The sequence below is a fragment of the Coffea eugenioides genome, chromosome 6, assembly GCF_003713205.1.
Source record: "Coffea eugenioides isolate CCC68of chromosome 6, Ceug_1.0, whole genome shotgun sequence".
NCBI lineage: Eukaryota > Viridiplantae > Streptophyta > Magnoliopsida > Gentianales > Rubiaceae > Coffea > Coffea eugenioides.
In genome coordinates, this window is record NC_040040.1 from 53976645 (window position 1) to 54002702 (window position 26058).

The 26058-nt window shown below is 33.0% G+C and overlaps 2 protein-coding genes and 1 long non-coding RNA gene across 3 annotated transcripts; 1 reads left to right on the forward strand and 2 right to left on the reverse strand.

The window, feature by feature from the left end:
• Positions 1 to 14466: 14466 nt before the first annotated feature.
• Positions 14467 to 16025, reverse strand: LOC113775707. Its single transcript, XR_003468922.1, has 2 exons — positions 15808 to 16025; positions 14467 to 15705 (listed from the first exon to the last, which is right to left on the reverse strand). It is a non-coding gene; the product is annotated as an uncharacterized LOC113775707 (long non-coding RNA).
• A 2890-nt stretch (positions 16026 to 18915) lies between these two features.
• On the reverse strand, positions 18916 to 19668 carry LOC113774450. The gene has a single exon (XM_027318984.1). The coding sequence runs from the start codon at positions 19666 to 19668 to the stop codon at positions 18916 to 18918; it is 753 nt and encodes a 250-aa protein (XP_027174785.1).
• Positions 19669 to 22450: 2782 nt separating this feature from the next.
• Positions 22451 to 24342, forward strand: LOC113773404 (cytochrome P450 71A1-like). Its single transcript, XM_027318044.1, has 2 exons — positions 22451 to 23407; positions 23599 to 24342. Exons 1-2 carry the CDS (start codon positions 22526 to 22528, stop codon positions 24205 to 24207), a joined length of 1491 nt encoding a protein of 496 aa, XP_027173845.1. The 5' UTR covers positions 22451 to 22525; the 3' UTR covers positions 24208 to 24342.
• The last annotated feature ends 1716 nt before the right edge of the window (positions 24343 to 26058 follow it).

Below are 26058 nucleotides of genomic sequence, written 5' to 3' on the forward strand. Positions count from 1 at the left end.
TGACCCGAGCATGAATGGTGACCATGTTGCAAGTGAAAGTGGATTGCATTTTGATGAAAATGATGAATCTCAATTGTGTTTCAATGAGAAAATGTCCATTTCAGATGATAATACCTTCGGAGCTAACCTTGAACCTCAAGAAGTGAGGCTTAACAACTCATTTTTAACCCCTCTTGAGGAATGTATTGTGAATATAGGTTTTAAAGGTATTATTGCCCAAGACAGCCATGCGGACGTTCCTTTGGTGAGTAACCAAGTGATGTACATTTAAGGTATTATCTATGAAACACTAGAAATAGGTAAGCCACTTCCACATCTCACATCATTAGAACACATGGTTTTTATTGTTAAGCCACCTTTTAACTATCCACCACGACTTATAATGGTAGATTATTCGTTAACAAAGCCTCCTTGAAAAGTGAGGTAAAATAGTCAAGCTAATGACTATAAAGAATCGCTTGTTGGGAGGCAACCCAACGATTTCTAGTTTTTTAGTAGGTTTTAGTTATTTGATTAGTATTTTTGTGTGTTTTGTAGGTAGCAATGACAAGAAGTCATACGAATTATTTCAAGTGCAAAAGAGCTTATAAGAAGTGGAGACTGACGTGAAAAAGGGAAGTTTAACCTTTATTTTTGAGTTTACAATGCTTAATTTTATGGTATGAAGTTAAGTTAGTCATTTGCATGAAGTTGGAGTGCATTTGAGTGATTAAGTATGTTTATGATCTATTTGCACTATTTTGAACCATTTGAACACCATCATATGCATTGGAAGTGTCGAGGGTACTATTTGATCTAAGAACCTCAACCCTCAATTTGCATTCTACATGTTTTTTATTTGTTTTGAGGTGTTGAGATTCATGTTTAAGTCACTTTCCATGTGCGTAAAGTGTTGAATTGTTGAACATTTCGTTGTAGAGCACACATTGGAGAGTGTGTTTCGAATTGAGGTCAAATTGAAAATTGCAGAAAATTCTGCAATAAGTACAGATTCCATCTCGGATCCTTTCAGAAATAATTCAAAAACGAAGGCTCGGTTCACTTTTGCTCATTTTTCCTTCTTTTCCTCCTTCAACTCCACACACACACTCACACCCCAAACACACACTACTCACTAAATTCCTCTTTTCACCATCAAATCTTCAAACTAACTTCACCAAAACACTCCTGTTACCCTCTAGAGTGGTGTTCATGGTTTGATTCTTTCAAAAACATCTCTAAATTTGAATTTAAGATTCAAGTAGGCTAGGGTTTCATTTTCTCATATTTTGCAATTGTGGCCAAATTGGAGTGAGTTTCTTGGGGGTTTTCACATCATTTTCATCCCTGATCATCACCAAACCATTTTGAGGTAACAAATCTTCACCTAACTTTATCATTTGAATTTTGCCATGGTTGAATATTTTCTAATTTTAGGCATTTTTGAATTTCATTAATATGTGAAGTTAGATGTATTTATTTGACCTTATTGATGCTATTGGTGATTGTTAGTGACAAATAAATCTTGAGGGTTGTGTTTATTGTATTCATTTGGTGAATTTTAGCTAATTCTATGCTTAATTTGGCTTAGTAATAAAATTGCATATTAAGTGGCCAATGTAGCATTTTAATTAGCTTTGTGAGAGTTTATGATATTCATGTGAGTAATTTAGATTACCTAATGAATGAAAAGGTGTTTGGTTAAATGATTTCTTGAATTCTTAGGTAATTCTAAAAGAAGAGGTGAATTGAAGATGGCTTTAATTGATGAAATTTATAAATGCACTTATAATCTTTGTGGTTCAATGGTTTTTTGTATTTCATGAGTTCTCAAGAAGGTCATTTATATTTTGGCTTGGTATGTTTGCCTCCATTTTGAGATTACTTTTGTACTTGAGAGGACTTCATCATTGATGACAAAATGTATAAATGGAACTTACTTTGTTCATGATGATGGGCTTATTTTGTGAAATTAGCTTCCCTTTGTTATGGATACTAATGCATATACTTGATTAGCGAAGATTAGCTCATTTCATGTTTTTATCCCTTGAACATTGTATGCTTTCACATGCTTGATCCTTTTCCCTATTTCCTTGATTTGCATGTTTTCTTCTTGTTGGTTGCAAGCTTTTATTCTTAAGAAGTTATTTTATTTTGATTTTGTCCTTTTTAGGGTGCATTAATTGAACTCTCCATTCTTTCTCAAATAACACTACAAGAAAATTGGTCATTAGCGACAACTTTTCTCTGTGACGAAAAAAAGTTGTCGCAAAAGTTGATCCTTTATTGACGACTTTCTAACTCGTCACAAACCTCTAATGGAGGCCAACTCGTTTGTGACGACTTATCCCGCCAAGATTTAGCAAGAGTGCAGGAGTGTTTAGAACACACAATAGTGATGACATTAAGAACATCATCACTATTGCTTGGCCTATTTATGGATGACTTTTTGTTGTCGTCACTGATCACTAAAAAAAAGGTTATTAGTGACAACATTTTGTAGTGATGACAATAAGTCGTCATAAAAGGGGATTCTTTAGTCGCGACACCTAAAGTTGTCACAATTGCATCAAAGCAACTAAATGTTTAGTGACAAGCCGTTATTTTCGTCACAAACTACACTGCAAGAAATATGGTCATTAGTGACAACATTGTTTAGTGACGACAAAAGTCGTCATAAAACCTGGTTGTTTAGTGACGACAAGGAAAGTTGTCATAATTGCTCAAAGCAACTAAGTCTTCAGTGACGACCTTGAAAAATGTTGTCACTAAAATGATCTATATAGTGACAACTTCTAATATCGTCATTGTCACTCTACCGATTCGGATTTAGTGACAAGAATTAATCGTCACTGTTTAAAGTACTTATTTCTAAGTTACTTTCATTAATTCTAATGTGCCACCCTAACTTTTGCGATTTAGCCCCAAATGTTGTAAAAAATTTCATTAATTCCATTATGATACCTTAACTTTTGCAATTTAGCCCCATGTGTAGTACACCGATTTCTTTAATTCTGTTATTACTCTCTAACTTTTGTAATTTAGCCCCATATGTAATTCACCAATTTCATTAATTCTACTATGGCACTCTAACTTTTGTAATTTAACCCCCATATGTAATACACCAATTTTATTATTTCTATTATGGCACCCTAGCTTTTACAATTTAGCCCCTATTTTTTTTATTAGGAAATTGCGAATGGTATCTTGATAAACTATGCATAAATATTTTATAATTTTCTCAAACTTAAGTAATAATTTGTTATAAACTCTAAAGATATATCTTTCATTACAATAGTTATAAGGCAGGCAGGTCTTTTTATCAATAGAATAAGAAATTTATGCCAGATTTATCCTTTGTACTACATGCCAAGTAGTATTAGCAAAGGAATAACAAAGTACTACAAAGTAATTAACAAAATAGCCTTCAGGGAGTGTAGTTTATGGGCAAATGAGCATTATCTATTCAAAGTACCAACTTTTTATGGGCATTTTACTCTCAAACATATAATTTATGATAAATTTATAAATGTTTGTAAGTAAAATTCAAAAAGTGTTACACTGATTTCTTACAAAACGAAAACTGGCAGGTTATCTTTTCAACATAAATTAAATTTTTTTAAAAAAAGAAATGGCCCATAAAGTACCAACTCTTTGTGGGTTTCCTTTACATGAACAAATATTTTGCTCTTTATGGGCATTTCACTCTGAATCATTTAATTTATGTTAAATACATAAATGTTTGTAAGTAAATTTCAAAAAGTGTTGTACTAATATTTTTATGAAAGGGAAACTGGTAGGTTTTGTATTTAACATAAATTAAATATGTGAAAGCAAAAAAAAAAAAGAAATTACCCATAAATCTATATCTTGCAAATGTATTACAAGAAATTTGGTCATTAGTGCAACCAATTGTTATTCTGTTTTTGCTCTCTAATGATTTTTTTAACTATTAGGAACTCAAATTTTGTCATGTAAATTAATATTAGTGCAATAATTTGAAGTGAAATTAACCATTTGAAACAAATCATCTCTCCTTATTATAAAATAAAAAAAATTCTGGAGTTTTGGGCAAAAATAATGAAAAGAAAGATAAGTAAGTTGTAATTTAGTTCACAATTTTGAGAAAGTGATATCAATATTAATATGGGATCAACTGTTTGATGTCATAAAAAAATTACCTATTATGAATATTTTTACAAAAATATTTAAAAGTTGCAAGTAATAATATATTAGTAAAATATTAATTCAAAACTAAAAAACTTGGGTTGAAATTTTGGTACGAGCAGGGGGGAAATGTAAGGAATTGAAATTTCATTCAAAGTCAATAGTTTGAGGAGAAGCGCGGAATTGACTTGAACACTTAGTGAAACCAACAACTCGCGGTCATGTTTAGTCATTCACCGAACAAAACACTACTACCAGCCATGAGCCAACAGCCAACAAGCAACACTTAGAACCAAAAAACACACAGCTCCTCATCTCTGCCGAGAACCAAAAAACACACTGCTCATCTCTGCCGGAAACATCTCCTCGCCGAGAACCAAGAAACATCTCCTCGCCATCTGCTAATCGATCTTGGCTTGGAAATGATGAAATAGAAGACCACATTTAGCAGCAACTCTCTACAAAAAAAGGTATGCTGATTCTCTTTTGCCTCCCTAATTTTCCCCCAAATGGTTTGCCCTAATTAATTTTTTTGCCAAAAATTTCAGTCCAGTTTTTTGGGTTTCATTTGATTTATGGATGGCGGCATCTCCTCCTTTTGGAATATGCTTGCTTGTGGGTTTTGGACATGGATGTGCAGTCACACACCCATAGAAAACTCAATCACTTATAGACACCATTACACATAAATAGAACACGGGATCCCTTATAGAGACACCAAACACTCAAAGCATACAAATAGGTGACTGAATTTGGAAGATACGGTATGATAGAAAGGTGGTTACGAGAATAGGAAGGTTGGGGGTGAGGATATTAGAAATTGTCGATGCTCCAGTCTTACTTTTCCTTTTTTTTTTTGTGGAGCCAGTGGAGTAGATCTTTTACTACAAAGCAGAAAGTGCTTCATTGCTTTTTTTCTTCTTTGCAATGCATGTGATTAATACATTTAACAAATTAACTCCATTTGAATCTTCTGCCATAGGTTGTGGTTAATTTCAAAAGTCTGAGATACTGGTGGTATTGTGGCAGAAAAAGAATGCTGGGGAATGCTAATATAATTAAGTCTTTGCTATTTGGTTTTATGATGTCATCAAATGGATGAGAATGAGCTGTTTCCACCCACATGAGAAGCTAAAGGAATAACATCTGAACACAACTTCTTTGATAGTTTAAAAGTTTGATTTTCTTTTAGTTTTTGAGGTCAATGTTTCCAGGACCTGTGTAAATGTAGGTTTGAAAGATGCAATAATCAAACTAGTGTTCTCTAAGTGATAATTTGAGTTTTCCCAAACAGTTCAAGGATGCTTGCTCTTGGAAAATTGTGAAAGAAATGAACTGTATTGATAGGAAATGGCAAAAACAATAAAATATGTAGAGCAGGGTACAAGACCAATTTAGAAAAATGTTCATTCTTGGTTGAATTCTTTTTACCATTATGGTTGTCCTTATTAAATTTTTGACTTCTTGTCAGAGGCATTGTTTTCTTTTTACATACTCACCAAAAAGTTTGAGAAAGAAAGAAGTACCATGTTAGGTAATTATTTTGTGTGGACTTTATTTAAGATATAACTTCCTTAGTTTTTTATAAATTATTTTTCCTTAAACAGTAACTGTTTATGAAAACTAATTTTTCGAAGATGTACTTTGCTGTTTGCTTTCAGAACTTAACACTGAAAGGCAACCCAATCTTCTCTGCTGGCAATCATGAACTCCAGTTTCCATTTTGTGCTACATGGCATTGATATTCTTTTGACTAATCACCTCTGGATCTGCGTGTTTTAGTTCTTTGCATGCAAATGATAACGTAGTGATTTCCTTGTGAAATTGTGATTGTTGATTGTGTAACAATGCTATCATGAGAATTCTTTGTGTTCTGTTACATCACTTAGTTGGAGAGTGTGATGCGGCACCCCCTTACTGACCAGAAGGAATAGCCCTTGAGGATCTTTAGGAACCTAAGACCAATGATCTTTAGGATCTTTACAAGTTAAAGGAACGTGTTATTGGTACTTGATGGTATTAAAAGCCTATTATATGAGTCTTAGTTTATTTTGTTGAGTGGTAATGTTAAGAAAACTAGTTCATATTTTAAAGTTTATATACTTTATAGCTAGAGGCACATGGAGTCAAGCTTTTAGTGTCGAAGAGCCAAAGTAGGATCTCACTGTTCTTAGAATGTACTTTCCTTCTTTTTAAACTTCCCTTAGCTACTAAGTGTGGTAATCCCTATTTAGTGTTCGACTCCATATTTTTTCTTCTGTATGGATGATTTATAGAGTCCCATGTTCAAATGGCATGAATATTTTGCTCTGCTGTGCTGAGATGTATATATGTATAGAATAATGAAAATTCTTCCACTGTCTCCCTTTCTCATTTTCTTTTTCTAGCATCTCTATTGCTTCCTTTTCCTATCACTCTTTCTTGTTGTTGACTCCATCGTGTTCACACTCATTTTTGGTGATGCATCAATGTGTCAAAAGTTTTGGTCCTTGAGTTAAAGATCTTACATTACTGCTAATATTGTTATCAATCTGATTTTCTACCACTTTCACACCATAGGAAGCTCAAAAATGATTTGACTGAGTTGTAAAAGAATATTAAAATCTAATCATAAGTTGTATGGTAGGCTGATTATCATGCAAGTGATTTCTTGTGAGTGTCCTGAAAACTTAATGCTTTTCATTTGTGTGACTTTGTGGTTGGTTCCATTTGGGGATGAAGTGAAATTTTTGGATGATCAAGATCTAATTAATGAAGACAAAATGAAATAATTTGTTTGTCATGTATGAAAATTAGAACATGACATGATTCTTCGCCTAGCATTTAGAGGAATGAGGATTTCTCCTTTCTGGTTGCTCTTTTTCCCTTCCCTATATTCAAGCTTGTTTATGTACGTATACTACAAGCTGCCTTGTGTGTATATACTTTTATGATGACATCAAGTATATGGACCTACCATGTTTTAGAGTACTCCAACCCAACCTCTGTTCCTTCCCCCAGTCACCATGACAACATTCCCAACATCAAACTTGATGAATTCAGTAATCTTGTTGTTCTCCAGGTCAAGTTTGATGGTGTCATTGGCCTTGATGAGTGGGTCTGGGTAACGAATGGTACGACCATCATAGGTATTCAGGTATGGAATGCCCTTCTGTCCAAACTGTACTGATCGAACCTTACACAGCTTAAACTTTGCCTCCTCATCCCTGAAACTTCTGGTTTGATTAGCTGGCCCTGGCTATGTTGCTAACTAAGCTGATATGGTGATCATTGTCTGTGTGGCCCGGGATACAGTAGTGCTTGCCAAGAAAATCTCACAAGACTCCAGAATTGATTTCAGTCAAGGTTACCATCTTAAATTTGCTTTTGGTTAAAGTTGACCAAAAGCATTGCACACAGTCTTATTCAGCTTGTAGGATGAGTTTGTGTCTTGCATTGCACACAGTCTTATTTTAATTCCTATCTGCCTTACATTGTGTTTTGCATTGCACACGTACAGCCTCCTCACATGCTTACATTGTGACATGTTTGAATTTAGTAATAGTTGTGTTGTATTTTGTTTAATTTTTATTATTGTTGTAGGGAAGATTAATTTCCTATATTTATTATATGTGTTGTTGTAATATCATGGTTGCATATTTTTTTGTGTTAGGATCAACGGTGCTTTTGAAAAAACATGGATAGGAGTTGGATGACAATTAAATTTATTGTGTTAATATCAATATTATCTCTGCTATGAAGACATTTCGTTGCTTTTCATTTTCACTGGATCTACTAGAATTTGTTTAATTTGTTTAATCTACTAGAAATTTAACTTTATTTCACATGTTTTTTTCATTTTTATTTTTGCTGGAGTTGTCCGAATTGCAATTTTGTGTTTTTCGCCCCCTCGCATGGCAAGAGTTTGAGTAGAACATTCATAAATCATAATTCTCTGTCAATTCTGCAGCCGCATATGTAGCTTGACACGTTTGCATGACTTACTGATGATTTAAAGCTACTGCTTGGACAAATCTAGAAGAACTTTAAACTTATGGAACAATAACGTTGGTATTGATTAATGAATATGATACGGTGTTTAATCCCGGAATTAAATACATTAGCTACAGGCATATTCTCTATTCTGATGTAAATTACTTCCTCGACATCTAAAGAAGCTTAAACTGATATACTGATGTCTTTATTTGCACTGATTCCTGCTTTGCGGCCCAAATGAAGGAGAGGAAGTTTACTAAGACTTTTGAACCAAATTCCTAGAACCACACACGCACATAATATTTAATAACTCGTTAGTGTTTTTATGCACTGCTCTTAACTGATCTTAAAAAGCATTTTCTCTTTGTGACCATGAACTTTGTTTTTGTACTGTTAGTCATTTATTTTGTATTCTGTATCCTGTATCCTGTATATTCAGATTTCAAGGTCTTCTATGCACCATTTAAATTTTTCTATCATCTACTAATAACTTTACTACTTTATTGCAGATATATTGCTCATTTTGGAGGTTTCGAAGAAAATTAGCAGTACGGCTTACTTGTCGACTCAAAAACTGTGGTTATAGTGCTGTCTTAAGTTTAGAAAATGTTTCGGTAGCACAGAAAATGTTTTGGGACTTGGAATATGTTTTTTAGTGCAGCCTTGACTTATGAGTAGTATTTGTTCTACTGAAACTTATGAAAATATTTGTACTATGATGTTGCACTTATTTATGATATTTGAATATTTAATATGTTATTCTGGCATTTTCTATTGTAACGGGTGACTACGTTTGTTATTTATTAAACATTGCCGATATTTTCATTTTTTAGATATTATTGTAGTAGGAAAATCATGTGTAAGGTGCTGTAAATGAGTAGTATTTTTTCAGGCAGAATAGTCTTTATTGACAATTGTTATTGTCATTCAATCAAAACTGTCCATTGATAAGGGGCTGTAGTCACAGTTGATAAGGGGTTTATTGACAACAAAGTTGTCACTAATTCCCATATACCCTCACTACCGTTCCTTCATGCACCATTGACAAGAAAAGATGTTGTCACTAGATTTATAGCTTTCACTGATGATATAGGTTGTCATAAAAAAGTTTTATTCACTGACGACTTTAGGGTCGTCACTGTATACTTTCTGCCTTTACTGACGACCTATATTGTCATAAAAAACTCTCTATTCACTGACGAATTTAAAGTTGTCACTGTTTACTTTTACCGACGGAGATTCAGTGACGACCCAGCGACAACCGAAATGTTGTCAATAATGGTCATCAGTGACGATTTTTTGATATTTTGTGGCGAAAAGTAGTTGTCACTGATGACCAAAATTCCTGTAGTGTAAGGTTGAAAATTCATCACATGGCCATGGATTTGGATCGCGCAAGTCATCAGGGAGTATTTTCTCTTACTCTTTATTTATTTTCCTTTTCTCACATTGAGGACAATATGAAGTTTAAGTGTGGGGGAAGGAAACAATTGACTTGTTATTTTATGCCATGTGATGATAATTTGTGGCTTTAAATGTCTTAGAAATGTTGGAATTGTGCTTGGAAATATTGCCGTGTTGAACTCTTCTTGAAAAATTGGTTTGTTGGCAAGGAGTTTCATCCATTTATAAGGGAAAACTCTATCAAAATTTTTTTAAAATCTTTTTCAATATTTCACTATGGCCCAAAAATTTTTGCAATTTTTGCTTTTGTTTTAAAAAGGGCCAATTTGTTCCAACTTTAAATGTTCTAATTCTTTCACTTGTTGAAACTTTATATGTATTTTGGAAGATTTAGTGCTCATTTGACTTGGAAATGGTTATTATGTAATTAGGATTCTTGCATTTTAGAAGGTATATCCTGTAAAGTAGGGAGAATTATGCTTATAATTTTGCATGTTTAATGAAATTTTTCCTCTTTACTTAATTTTGCAAGTAAGTGATTGATATAGTCAATAAAAATTATACTCTTCCTTTGATTATTCTTATACATTTGCTATGAGGAAATGTCTATTTATTGTCTTTTACTAAAATAAAAAAGAAAAAATGAAAGAAATGAAAGAAAAATAAGAGTTTTTGTTCTACTCCAATGATTCTTGTACCGAGTAACCGGAGGTTGGCATCTACAAATGTTGACACTCGCGTAAAAAGGTACTTGAATTAAGAGTATGCATAGCAAACTGAATAAGTGAAATGTTGAGTAACCGGGGATCTTCACCTAAAACTGTCGATTTTCGTGTCAAAAGATATTTTCAGTATTTGAGTGAAAATTAGTATGAATAAATCCCTCTTAGTTGTAAAATTTCTGAAAAACATGATCTTGGAAGGAAGAAAGCTATATATTGACTATGTGATTTACTTAGTTGTGAAATTAGCTTAGGGTGAAAGATTAAGTTTAAGTTGTTGAATTTAGGGCATAATTATTTTTTATTTACTTGATATTATGAGTATTTAGTGTAAATTAAACAATTGCATAATGATTATTTGCCAAGTTATGAGGAATTGAATTCGAAAAAGTGCATATAGTGTTTCACCTCTTGAATCATTGTTGTTGATTATGTGTTAATTGCTTGAGGACAAGCAATGGTTCAAGTGTGGGGGAGTTTGATAAATGCATATTTTACATATTTTTAAGTGTGTTTTATTAGTTAGTTTTAGTGTGTTTTAACTACTTTTATAACTAACTAGCTAGAATTCTAGTGAAAATATGCATTTTGTGGTTTAAGTAGTAAAAATTGCATTTCTACGGATTTTTATGGTGAAAACTTCATGTTTTTATAGGTTTAATGATTCAATCATTAATTGGAGTGATTTGAGAAGATAATTGGACGATTGATGATGGTTTGAAGTTATAAAAAGAGAATATGAAGTGCAAAAGGGGAAATGCAATCAAGAATAAAAGGAATCAAGTTTCACAGTTTTGATACCTTATGGTATTTCGACAATATCTTGAGCTACAAGCATCGGATTGAGGTGATTTATGAACCATGTTGAAGCTAAGATATATATCTACATTTGGTATGAAGACATCAAAGTCCAGTTCAATCGTTTTTCTTGTTAGAAAGTTGAAATACAGAAGTGCATTTTCATGGCCAAAAGCTAAAACAGAGTTCTGATTAATCGAGGGTATTTTGGTTATTTATCGGTCCACAGAGCTCCAAATTAGATGATTCTTCATACATTGGAAAGAAAATTCAAAGGGCTACAACTTTTATATTTTACACAAGAGTTAGTTCAGCCTCCATCATCAAAAAAAGATCAGTGGAAGTTGGGAAAAATAGAGCACGTAAATCCGAGGTCAGATATGTACTAAACCCAACCTCGAATAAACTTCCGTAATCAGAGGCTACATCCGAGAGGAGGACCTGAGCTTGGATCCCCATGTTAAGGCCTCGGATCCTAATGTGCAGTGAAGATAAAAATGAAGAAAAATGAGATCTGAGGGGTATTTTGAGCGATTTGACCTCGGATCTTGCCCCCTCGGATCCTCAATTTCGGCTCAGCAACTTGTATTCTGTTCACACAAGCTTTTTGACCAATTTATCTACAAGAAATTTGGCTAGAACTGAGCAAGCAAGTATAGAGAATTCTAGAAGCATCTTTTGGTGATTCCCAGGAGCAATTTACATCAATTTTAACAACTCACCTTGAGCTTGAATTCCTCTATAAATAGAGGTCTTGGAGGACATTTTCACAACATTGGAAGGCTAGAGAAACTCATCAAAAATGTAGTCTTCACTAGAGCTTCCTTAGTTCATTAGTTAGGTTAGTATAGTATAGAATAGTTTAGGAAGTTATGTGTGTTATCCACTCTTGTGTATTGGCTAGATTAGGATGAAGATGGAGATGAAGAAGGAGAAGACAAAGCTCACGTGACAAGGGTTATCTCTTCTTCAACTCTTTATCTTTTGTATTGGATTCTTAAGTATGGTTAATATGCAAGTTTTGGATTTGTGTTTCAATATGTTTTTCTAAAGTTTATACCTAGAGTTATGGATGAACTTGCTATATCTTGTTAGTGATGTTTACTTGGTTATTTGATGATATTATATTGAACAAGTTATTTATCACTTTTGCTTATCTAATCATGATTAACTGTCCATTAATTATCATAATCTTAAGGTATTATGTTTGCAATGAAAATTGGAATTTAGCACTAGTTCAAGGAAGTGATAAATCTAAGAAGTACACTCACGGAAGTAGAGGTACACCTTTGTGGTTTTGGTGAATTGTTTCATGTAATTTTATAGAAGGAATGAGATTGTAGTTAGTTTCATAATCACGAAAGTAGGTATGAATTAACTATAGGTATAGTTGGTACACCAGCAAAAGCGGGTATCACATACATTAGGAAATTACGCCATAACTAGCCAAGGTAATAGCATTCGAATAACCGGTAATGGCATTTGCAAGAGTAGTTAGGAATTCCATACCTCTAGGAGCTTTCTATTGTTATTTTTATTACTTTTATTTGATTTTTATAGTATAGATTTAATTTTTTGCACTTATGATAGTCTAAATAATAAAGAAGTTCGAAAATCATCGATAATTGACAATATTCCCTATGGGATCGACACCTAATACCCCTATGTTCAATAAACGATTCATATACTTGCGAAAAATTGCGTGTGAGGTATTTAGGAATTATAAATGTAAAACTTGACTGTAGAATGAGTTAATTGATATATGTATACCCCGCATTCGTCTGCTAATATTGAAATGCAATAAATCTAATTATGAGGAAGAAAGGTATTTTGGGCAAATAGAAAATAAAAACCAGATCCTGTTTAGTCTCTAATGCTTAACATTTTATCTTGTCATCAACCATTATTTTCCCTTAAATCAATAGCTATGACATAATGAATTTTAATCATCATAATAAATTAAAAACTAAAAATGCATAATATAAAACTTCAATCATCAATTAATAAGGGCATAATTGGATTAATAAAAATTAAGATCACAATAATGCTTACACTTACACTCCAAAGTACCAAAATTCATGTTATTTTTTATATAGTAATAATAATAATGAACCATTATTTTCTCCTAAATCAACAGATGTTATATAATGAATTTTAATCATCATAATAAATTTAAAAGAGCATAATATGAAACTTCAATCATCAATTAATAAAGGCATAATTGAAATAACAAAATCTAAGATCACAATAATGCTTACATTTACACTCTAATGTACCAAGACTCGTAATACTTTTTATATAATAATGCTTCCTCAATATGAAGTTATATGCACCATTTATATATATATATATATATAGCCTTTGAAGTTGAACTCTTTGTATTATTTTGTGTGGTATTTCTATTAACAATGAAGTATAAATCATCCACCACATATTAATTTTTTCTATCTAACTGTTCATTTTTTGAGAATTGAAATTTTGGTAGAGATAATTGAGTTTTTCTTTTGTTTTTTCATCTTTTAATTTTTTGGACAAAATTTGGCAAAAAGCATAATTGATGAAGATTCTATTATCCTAAGAGCACCTTCTTTTGATATCAATAGTGATATTTTTGAAGATTTAAAAATTTAATTAGACTGCGATTAATCAAGAATTTTTAATGAAAATAAAAAATTGAAAATAGAATGCAAAAAGACACAATGATTTGGAATATTATATTTTGTTTATTGTCTTCATAATTCAAATATAATTAAGGTTACAGTTTTTTCGTAACTGCTACAGTTATTGCTATTATTGAAATGCAATAAATCTAATTATTAGGAAGAATGGTATTTTGGACGAATAGAAAACAAAGACCAGATCCTGCTTAGTCTCTCTTAACATTTTGTCTTGGCATCAACCATTATTTCCTTTAAATCAATAGCTATGATGTAATGAATTTTAATCATCATAATAATTAAAAACTAAAAAGAGCAAAATATGAAACATCAATCATCAATTAATAAGGGCATAATTATATTAATTGTGAGAACTCGAGAGAATTTCGTGTAACTTTGCATGTATTACCTCCATTTTGTTATTAGAAATACTATACATAACAAATAATTGGTCGAATTAAATATCTAAATTTAAAATTCTAGGAAATTGAGAATTTAGAAATGTCCTGGAATGGTGGAAAAAAAAGAATTAAATTAATTATAAGAATCAAATAAACATATGATATGCATAATATAGTTTGTGTCATTTGAATATATTATATAGTTGAATAAGTACCCATCTAGTTAAATTTCCTTAAAATCAAATGTGTGAAATCTACTAGATCAATATAAAGTAAATTTTTTCAAGGTACGTACAAACTAGAAAAAACGAAATTTTGAATCAATGTGTGAGACAATAAAATTACGGATTCTTCGCAACCAAATGAACTAAAATGAAAATACCAAACCAACCTTAGGATTTTGGTTAAACTATCATGCAGCCTAAGGAAGTAATGGTGCATTATTTGCCGTGGCTGAGGAACAATCAAATGAAAATGTCCACCTAAACTACTAAGCCTAAGCGGTGGAATTGAGAAAATAAATAGGAGTTTGGCTTGGGCGGTGATTGAGTGAGACCAAAGAAAGATTTCTCTGCTAAGGGTCTGCCAAATCCAAGCGGCAGACCGAGTAGCAAGAGAGAGCCAACTACTTGTTAAAATTTGGGGCGGTGGCTTGAGCAGGAGCAGCCTAGAAGGGTGTACCACCGACTGGAACCTTGACCACCGAGCACTATAATTTTCTGCTGATCTTTAAGTTTTCAAAGGAAAGAATTAACAGAGTACAAGAGCCTTCTAAGTAGAAAGCAACGGGCTAGACAGTTGCTGTTTTCTTTCTTCCTTTCTGGACCAGAACTGAAAGTATAGAACTGAGTGCGAGAGTGGGAGGGAAAGCTTGGCCAGCTCCATCACTTGCTAACCAAAAGCAAGCAAGAGTACTGCAAGGAAACGGGAGAATCGAGTGTTAGGAATTGAAGAGCCGAAACAGAAACTTGAGCAGCCTGCAACATCGAACTTTAAGGAGGAAAAAAGGTAACACTCGCCATAATAACTCACTGTTTAGATGGCATAATTGGTTTAATGTGAGCTATAAGTTGAGCCTAGTTAGAACTTTAACTTCTGGTTCAAGAAAGAGTGGTGCAGAAACTGTGAAGAATGTAGAAACTGAGCTTCGACTGAAGGAATGAAGCATTTTGGTTAGTTATCAGGAGGAGTAACTCTAGAATTTCCGGTGATAGTCTGTAAGGTGTGCATGGCATCTTGATTACTTAGTGTGCATGGCATCTTGATTACTTCTCGCCTGAGAAGATAAGCTCGAAATGGTGAGAACTGAACTCGAAGGAAAATCTGATGCCTGCTGCTATGGATCAGATTTTGCAGCTAAGTACAGGCATGAGGTTTAATCCAGCCTTTCTTCTAAATCCTGGTCATAAACTGCCATATTTTACGTAAGATAATCTGTAGCTAAGTCATTATTCTTCACACATTTAGCTGGAACATAAAACTGAAGAGAAACAAAAGGGAGAAAATTCAACTGCTAAGTCACCATCTGCTGAATCTGTTAGCTTCGTTTGAGTAAAACTGATAAGAAGCTTGGATATTCTCTGCAACCCTTAACTTCTAAACCTGTGTAGTAAGCTGCAGCATGTCATACAGGCTTCAAACTTCAACAAGCAAGACTGAAACAAGTAGGAACTAGAGTGGACATAGCAGGACAAATGAACTTACTTGACTACGGATAGCTGGCCGAGAGTGAAAAAAAATTCTGATCAGTTTCCCCTTGAATTGGTTGTAAATTTGCGATAGACTGACTAAGGCTGCTTTGTAGCTTCATGACTATGGGTTGCCTATCTAGTAAGAACATGAGATTGAGAGGAAGGAGTTGAGGAAATAATGAAGGCTGGACCGTGTACTTTGCTAGGAAAATTGGTGGTGAAATTTATACGAAACATCTCATAGCGTTTTGACCCTAACTGTATGAGCGATTTTGAGAACTTAAAACTAGAAAACTAGCAAATTTATACAAAAATTAAACCATAGATAGCTTAGAATCTAAGTTGATTAAAAAGTAAGGAATGAAAAGGCTACTTGCCTTAATTTTAGAATAGTGAATAGAAATGGTCTAATCTTAATCTAAATATCTTATAGTCTTTAAACTGGGAATATATGTTTATTTCTTCGGTTTAAATTGACGGAATTGATAAGTTGAGGTAAAAATAAAATAGAAATTGAATATGTTATATCATGTTCTAAACCAAAACGTGACTTAACAAGTATAAAGTATAAGGTAAAAAATGATCAAATCAATAAGTATTAAAAATAAAATGATGAATAAATATTGAGTATGTTATATATGTATTTTAAGGTCAAACTTGATTTTAATAGTTTAAATAATAAGGTAAGAATAATAAATGATCATCTATAAATTATGTATTTACTTTGAAATTATTAACTTGTCCCAAGAAGTAGCCGTGAACCAGGAAACAAACTCGAGACCCGAGAGTAGTTCATTTGAATCTTTGGTGAGTGCTGCTGAATTTATGTGTTTAATTGTTTATGTTTGCTTAAGTGAAATTATGTGACAAATGTACTTGTTGTGAATATTACTGGTGATTCCTTATAATGTGTATATTACTTTATCGTACTCGACTTAGTTGAGTTTGAAGGTCGATAATTGATCAAATATTACTATAAGTGTGCATGAATGTAAGCCGTATGTGTATTTTACCGCATCGGCTGAACTGGGCCCCAAAACCCTTTGTTCAACAAACTATTCGAGCCAGCAAAAGGGCTTGGTCGGATAGGACGAAAGTTCTGGGTAACTGTTTCGGTATACTCGAGTACTACCTTGGAGTTGGGAGGTTATTGAATGTAGGGGATTGTTTATTGTTTTGGATGACATAAGGTGACGAATCGGCAGTGCGGGCAATAATATTGAGAGGAATGTCTCACGACTCTGAAATGATTGTACATTGTTATTTAAAGGGCTTCCAGGAGGAGTTCGTATCCTTTCGAAAATGATTGTACAATGAATAGTTGCACTACTTGTTTAATTGTCTTGATTTAAGTATTTGATAACTGTTACTTGCTTGGCAAGCTTCACTGAGTATTAGTTCAACCATTTAGTTTGTTTTCCTTACAGGAATTGGAGGTCGGGAATCGAACAGGGGAACTTAGGGAGTTAACGTGAAGACTTTTGCATTGTGAATAGTATCTTATTAAGGTAGAAGTTTTTGTATTGATCTAGGTGTTGTAAAAAGATGTGAACGTATGGTTTTGGGTTATAAAAATATTATCTCTGAAGTTGATGTAAGATTAACGGAAGTTATAAAAATGTTATCTCAGAAATTAATGTGAAATTAGTGAGCCCTGACGAGAGCCAGATAGGCGATCCGCATACTTTTAGGGTACGCCCTAGAAGGAGGTGGGACCGTCACATTAATAAAAACTAAGATCACAACAGTCATCATAAAAAATTAAAGAGAGTATAATATGAAGCTTCAATCATCAATTAATAAGGTTATAATTCGAACAACAAAAACTAAGATAACTTACCCTTACAGTCCAAACTCATGGTACCTTTTATATAATATAAATATATAGTATGAAGAGATGTATATTTTTTAAAATTGAACTCTTTGTATTAGTTTGTGTTATTTCTATATCATTTAGGCCATAATCTATATCATTTAGAAGTCTTCGGTCAAGAAATATTGATGAATTAATGGTTGGTCTAATTGCCTTGTCTCTTGGGCACTTGGGTTGTCGTCCGGTTGTAGATTCAGGCAAAACATATGGATACGAGTTCAGAATTACTAAGAAATGAAGTAACATATTTTTTAACATTAAACACATATAATTTTCTTAGACATTTTTTCTTTCCCCTTTGAACAACCATATATTGTCACTAACATCCCCTTCATTCTCTAAAGTTCAAAGAATCATTTTTACAACTTTATCAGGAACTCTATACTGCAAATTTGTAGTTTCTGGTTACTCAAGATCGGTGCCAACATGTTTTAATACCGACAAATTCATTATTTCAGCATTACATGCCCCTAAACTCTCAACAAATCCACTGGCATATTTATTGATATTTTCCACTACAACTACCCCACCATGATGGACTACTTTTACCTGTCATTGGAGATGTACAATCTAGGACCACGAAAGCAACAAGGCCAAACAATTGGTAAACAAACAGTCCACATGCCGTGGACCACAAATAATAATTCATATTTAAGTCAATGAAGGACCACAAAAAAAAAAAAAAAATGAAGGGCTACTTTTACCTGTTACAAACATTAGACATGTACAATTTAGGACCAATTTGTCTTAGAAAATAGGACCATGAAAACAACATCAAGGCTAAACAATTAAACAAATAGTCACATGCCGTGGACCACGAATAATAATTCATATTCAACTCAACTTTTGACCCACATCATGCCCGGACCAATAATCATAAAAATTGCACCAAACCTAATATAAATTAACACAACCTTGTCATACTAAAAGTTAAACATATTGATATTTCTAGTTACTTCTTTTGTTTTTTCTTTTTTTATGACAAATAAATTATGATAATGCCACTGAAATTATTTGATTTTTAATTAGATATATGAACAATTTTTTATTTTTTTCGAGTTGGATGAGCTAAATTTGCTCGGTAAGCAAAAATTAATTATTTGCTAACCATTGGAGTTGGCCCAGGGGCCACAAGAAACCTATTCATGGTACTTGTTATATAATAATAATGATGATGAATTGTTATTTTCTTCTAATATAATGAATTTTAATCATCATAATAAATTAAAAAGAGCATAATATGAAATTTCAATCATCAATTAACAAGGGTATAATTGAAAAAACAAAAACTAAGATCACAATGATGCTTACACTTGCACCCCTGTTGTCTTCTTCAATTCGAAGTCTAACAATAAGGACCTCCATACTTATCTCTTTGCGCTTGTGCTTGAGATAGTTCTTGAAATCCTTCCACCCAGGAGGTAGCTTTTCAATAACAGCAGCTACTTGAAAAGTTTCACTCAAAATCATGCCTTCAGCTAGAATCTCATGCAAGATAATCTGAATTTCTTGCACCTGACTGATAAGAATCTTGGAATCCACCATTTTATAGTCTAGAAATTTTCCGACGACAAATTTCTTTGCCCTAGCATCTTTGGTTTTATATTTCCGATCCAAGTATTCCCACAATGCCTTCGCCGTCTTGTGTACTTGATACACGTTATACAGCGAGTCATGCAAGCAGTTCATGATATAATTTCGACAAAGGAAATCGGAGTGCTTCCAAGCATCAATAGCACTGACAGCTTGTGCATCAGTTAATCCATCAGGCAGTTTTGGAGCATCCTCACTTAAGAATCTCGAGAGATTCAATGTTGTCAAATAGAACAGCATCTTTTGTTGCCATGTCTTGAAGTTCAGGCCATGGAACTTCTCAGGTTTCTCACTATAGTTGGTAGAAACCATAGGAGTAATCATTCCTTCAGGTCGTTTCACAATAGTGCCAGACGCAGAGGCATCAAAAGTAGAAATGTTGGTTTCTCTACCTGTATTGTCAGCCATTGAGAATAGAATCTGTTTTAAGACTGTTAGTAAAAATTAGGCTGGTACAATATAGGAAAGAATAAATATAAACTGAAAAAGGGTAGAGATAGAAAATAACAATCCGAGGCTTGTGAGCATAATTTCCTTAAATCAGATTTGCCCCCTACAGGTAGAGTGTTCGAGGTTAAGTAGGTGTCTGTCTCCCAGGATACAACGGATTAAAGGTGAATATGTTATTACCAAACTTCTTCACCACAGCGAACTCGAACTAGAGCAATATGGAACACTATAAAAGATGAAGATGCAAAAGAATAAAAAAAAAATTGGAGAGAGAGTTCTGTTTTTAAAACAAAATAAAAAGAGAGTTATTTATAGATGCTGGCCAAGGGTGATTGTGGAAATTGGAAACAAATGTTAAATTCCATTTAATTATCTTCACATTTATCAAAGTACCACATTCACGTACATACATGTATTCTCGATAAGAAAATTCCAAATTTATGTATTAACAATTACGTACATAAATACTTAATTCCTAAGTACAAGAATCCTAGGTACATGAATCTTCAGGTACATGAATGATTGATAATTATTCTTGGATTCTATCAGGAGTGCCATTATGAGAACGATTTTCTCATTCACTCTACAATGGATTTTTCCATTTTTCCAACAATACAACCCAACTCAATCTCAACTATTCATTTCAAAATTTATTGATTTAAAAAAAATGATCGAGATCGAGTTGAGCTATACTATCCCGATTTCATACCAATGGGTAATCTTGCCAATTGCCAACAACAGGAGAGATCCGCATCCTGGTGATGGGTACTGAGAATTTGGAACTATCATGGAAGTGACACTGAGTCACTTGACAAGTTAGTCCCCCAAAGTTGAACAGTGATCTTGTGTGAATGAGCCACAAGAACTGGTGGAAGATTTTGTTTTGTACCAGAAGTTTTGGTAGATTGCTCCAACAAACGATTGGTTGAGGCGTGACGACCCAACTGCAATGAAGAAACAAAACTGGAAAGTTATGGTTATAAATCAGCCAAGCTTCAATACAACACATCACAATTCTACTTGGTGTCCCATTTCCCTCCCATATTGTCATATTATTGGTGCTCTAAAAGCTTGATTAATTTGCTTGTCCAGTAATGTTGACTTGTGCCCCTTATGGTTGGATGAGAATAAACTATCAGTACAATAAACCGACTAAGACTGGGCATACCTAGCTTAACGGCTGTGAGCTAGTTTCGTTACTTCTTTAGGGTACGAAATAAACACTGGGGTCACGGTTTTATATAGCCGTGTTTTTCCCGTGCAAATTAAATTGTCGGCCCAAAAGGAGGAAAAACATAAGGAATCATTTGTGTGTTTTTTCCTATAAACACACAATGATGCACTTGTAATCACTGGAGATTAAATAGGATTATGCTCCCAAATCTCAGTAATTCAAACTGTGCAGATAGTTTTGTCTCTCAAAAATTGTTCATCTTCTGGTAACCATTTTGATTTTTCATACTTGCAATCAATCAAAACACACTAATCATGCTCCAAACTTTACAAAAGTCAACTCATTATTTATCCTTCGACATCGTCCTACATTTCTGGAACCAGTTTTTTTTGGCTGCATGTTTTGGACTCATTCTACAGCACAGATGCTCCATGAGATTCATTATTGCTTCTTTTAGCATCATGAACAAGGAGTAAATGATTATGGACTATGTGAGCTCTAGAAAAATCAGGCTGACCCGTTTTTATTCAATGATGAATTTGAGATATAGTCCTACAAACATCGAGGGATGGAACACAAACCAGTTAACCACCCATAAACGGGAGTTGAATATGGTGTCAAGTAATTTTTTGATAAGTTTAAAGACTTGATTCGCTGGGTTGCGAGTGATGGGGTTAGCCGTTACATTTCCAACAGTGATAGTCTCATTTAGAATCCTATTGCATCAGGTGCGTGCTCGTTCTTCTGGAACCAAATCACTTTCAAGTCCCACGATTCATGACAAGTCTTCTTCCTTAGTTTGATTCCTTGCAAATTTGACCTGAATGCTTTAGTGACCAGGAATTCCATTTACATTTTATAGTGTAGTCCTACCAAAATGTATTGCATATTAGACTAAAACTATAAACTTTTGTTTCCTAAATGGACTTGGTATGAATCAGTATTTCTCTAACGTGATTCATAACTATAAATTTGCAATTTTGTGACAAGTGGTTAAAAATATGAAAAAATGATAGTATTCAAGGCTATGTAAATCTGATCTTAAACCTACATGTTTCCAAGCTAATAGAGACATTAGTCAAGTAACGTGAGATTCCTGATTCAACTTGTAAATTCTCCTTAATTTCAAGGTTTAGAATCTCCATTTAAACCAATTTATTATATATTTTACATACATATGTATGTATGGGTCTAGGGTGGAAATGGGGCTTTTCATATATTTTACATATATAATTTCAAGGTTTAGAATCTCCATAAATTTTACTATAGATATATGTATATATGTATATGTATATATAAGTATATGTACGTATAAAGTTATGATAGGTTTAGGTTGGTTGGAAATGGGGCTCTACAATTGACTTCTACTCCATTTCAATCTATTTAATATATGATACAAACTCCTACAATTTTGGGTACGAGTTGATGAATTTCATGATTACACTAAAATTATATAAGTTTCCACCAAATGTGGTAATAATTATATCAACTGGACAGAATTGGGTAGAATTGAATTGGAGAAACACGAATCAAGGTTGGTTTCCACAAACAGGCTCCTAGTGATATTCTAATTACCTTTCAGCGCCTTTAAATACTGAGCCCTTGAGCCTATCTCACTTCACCGCTATCCTTCAATTAAAGATGACAATGCTTTTTCTCTTATTGCTCCTTTTGTCAATCCTTATATCCATAGGTAAAAAGCACAAGAAACTCAGAAATATCCGTCAACCACCGGGTCCTCCAGGGCTCCCATTCATTGGGAACTTGCACCAATTCGACAGTGAAAAGGCTCATGAATTCCTAAGCCAACTCTCCAAGAAATATGGCCCCCTCATGTCATTACAGCTTGGTTCAGTTCCAGTACTAGTTATTTCTTCAGCAAGAATGGCAAAACAGGCCCTGACAACCCATGATCTTGTGTTCTCCGGCCGGCCAGCTTCTGTTGGGCGGCAAAAGCTGTCATACAATCGAAGGGATATTGCATTCTCACCTTACAGTGACTACTGGAGGGAAATGAGGAAGATTTGTGTCCTCCAACTCTTTAGCCTTAAAAGAGTACAATCTTTTCGTCCCATTCGTGAAGATGAAATTTCGAGCATGATTCAAAAGATCGTAAATCTCTCATCTTCATCACAACTAGTTGATTTAAGGACCATAATAATGTCCTTGACGAGCACTATAATATGTAGAGTTGCCTTTGGAAAGAGGTACGATGAGGAAGGGCACCAGAGAAAGCGATTCGATAAACTTTTACAAGAATCCCAGGCCATGATTGGGGGTTTCTTCATCTCAGATTATTTTCCTTCATTCAGTTGGGTAGATAAATTTTCTGGGATTATTGAACGTCTTGAGAAGAATTTCAATGAGCTGGATTTATTCTACCAAGAGTTGATACAGGAGCATCTCAATCCAAACAGACCACAAAGCATGAAGGATGATTTGCTCGATCTCTTAATTCAGCTAAAAGAAGAACAATCATCAATTATAGGCCTATCTTGGGATCACATAAAGGCAATTCTCATGGTAGTATATCCCTATTTTCAAGATAATCAATTGTTGAATTTCCTCTTCTTTCTTTTTTCATCTTCTTTAACAAGCATATTGGTACATGGTTTTCTCAACATAAATCAAGTAAACTGAAAGTTTTTTTTTTTTTTTTGCGTTAAAATAGTTGATATGGTCCTTAATAATAATCGTTTACCCTTTTATCACAGGATATATTTATTGCTGGGACGGATACAGCTGCAGCAGCAATTATTTGGGCAATGACAGCCCTGATGAAGAGCCCTTCTGCACTAAAGAAAATACAAGCAGAAGTGAGAAAATTGGTCAGAGAAAAAGGAAGAGTAGATGAAGAAGATATTCAGGAGCTTCCTTATCTAAAAGCAGTGATAAAAGAAACTCTAAGATTATACCCTCCAGCTCCACTTCTAGGGCCAAGAGAAACTACACAAGAATGCACAATCGAAGGCTATGAAATTAAGTACAAAACATTAGTTTTCATTAATGCATGGACTATTGGAAGAGATCCTGAATGTTGGAAAAGTCCAGATGATTTTATGCCAGAAAGATTTTTGAATAGTAATATTGATTTTCGTGGACAAGATTTTGAAATGATCCCATTTGGAGCTGGACGTAGGGGCTGCCCTGGATTTTCTCTAGGACTCGCAACAGTGGAACTTGCACTGGCAAATCTTCTGTATCATTTTGATTGGAAATTGCCTTTTGGGATGAAAGCAGAAGACGTAGATACTGAAGTTATGCCGGGACTAACCATGCACCCGAAAAATGGTCTTTCCCTCTTTGCCAAGAAATATGGGTAAAAATAAATAGTGATATGGAAAAATAAATAACTAGCGCAACGGATATTCTGTCCTACACCCTGTGCCACTCTTTGTCCCACTTTTCATTATACTGCTATTTCTCCTTCATAAACATCATGTTTTAATTCTTTTTTATTTTCTTAAGATCCAATAACTATTAATTGAGTAATACACAAAATTTAACAAACTCAAAAAATCAAAATGCATAAAAAATGAGATTTTTTATGAATTTTCTGCTGTATTTTTTAATTTTCTATTATATATTGCTTTTTTGAAGCTGTTATTTGCAAGAGTAGTTAGGAATTCCATACCTTTAGGAGGTTTCTATTATTATTTTTATTACTTTTATTTGATTTTTATAGTGTAGATTTAATTTCTAACATTTATGATAGTCTAAATAATAAAAGATTTCGAAAATCATCGGCAATTGACAATCTTCCCTATGGGAAAGACACCTAATACACCTATGCTCAATAAACGATTCGTATACCTGTGAAAAATTGCTTATGGGTTATTTAGGATATTATAAATGTAAAACTTGACTGTAGAATGAGTTAATTGATATATGTATACCCTGCACTCATCAGCTAATATTGAAATGCAATAAATCTAATTATGAGGAAGAAAGGTGTTTTGGGCAAATAGAAAATAAAAACCAGATCCTGTTTAGTCTCTAATGCTTAACATTTTATCTTGTCATCAACCATTATTTTCCATTAAATCAATAGCTATGACATAATGAATTTTAATCATCAGAATAAATTAAAAACTAAAAATGCATAATATAAAACTTCAATCATCAATTAATAAAGGCATAATTGGATTAATAAAAATTAGATCACAATAATGCTTACACTTACAGTCCAAAGTACCAAATTCATGTTACATTTTATATAGTAATAATAATAATGAACCATTATTTTCTCCTAAATCAATAGATGTTATATAATGAATTTTAATCATTATAATAAATTTAAAAGAGCATAATATGAAACTTCAATCATCAATTAATAAGGGCATAATTGAAATAACAAAAACTAAGATCACAATAATGCTTACATTTACACTCTAAAGTACCAAGACTCGTAATACTTTTTATGTAGTAATGCTTCCTCAATATGAAGTTATATGCACCATTTTTTGAAAAAATGATGATATATATATATAGCCTTTGAAGTTGAACTCTTTGTATTATTTTGTGTGGTATTTCTATTAACAATGGAGTATAAATCATCCACCACATATTAATTTTTTCTATCTAACTGTTCATTTTTTGAGAATTGAAATTTTATTGGTAGAGATAATAGAGTTTTTTTTTCTTTTGTTTTTTCATCTTTTAATTGTTTGGACAAAATTTGACAAAAAGCATAAATGACGAAGATTCTGTTATCCTAAGAGCACCTTCTTTTGATAGCAATAGTAATATTTTTGAAGATTTAAAAATTTAATTAGGCTGTGACTAGTCAAGAATTTTTAATGAAAATAAAAAATTGAAAATTGAATGCAAAAAGACACATTGATTTGGAATATTATATTTTTTATTGTCTTTATAATTCAAATTTAATTAAGGTTACGGTTTTTTCGTAACTGCTACAGTTATTGCTATTATTGAAATGCAATAAATCTAATTATTAGGAAGAATAGTATTTTGGACGAATAGAAAACAAAGACCCGATCTTGCGTAGTCTCTCTTAACATTTTGTCTCGTCATCAACCATTATTTTCGTTTAAATCAATGATGTAATGAATTTAAATCATCATAATAAAGTAAAAACTAAAAAGAGCAAACTATGAAACATCAATCATCAATTAATAAGGGCATAATTATATTAATAAAAACTAATATCACAA

What these genes read in the sequence shown, in the direction of transcription:
- LOC113774450 (XM_027318984.1), bottom strand. Translation starts at nt 19,668, where the DNA reads ATGGCTGACAATACAGGTAGAGAAACCAACATTTCTACTTTTGATGCC.
- LOC113773404 (XM_027318044.1), top strand. Translation starts at nt 22,526, where the DNA reads ATGACAATGCTTTTTCTCTTATTGCTCCTTTTGTCAATCCTTATATCC. An exon ending in ACATAAAGGCAATTCTCATG is followed by an intron (nt 23,408 to 23,598) that starts GTAGTATATCCC and finishes CTTTTATCACAG; the next exon opens with GATATATTTATTGCTGGGAC.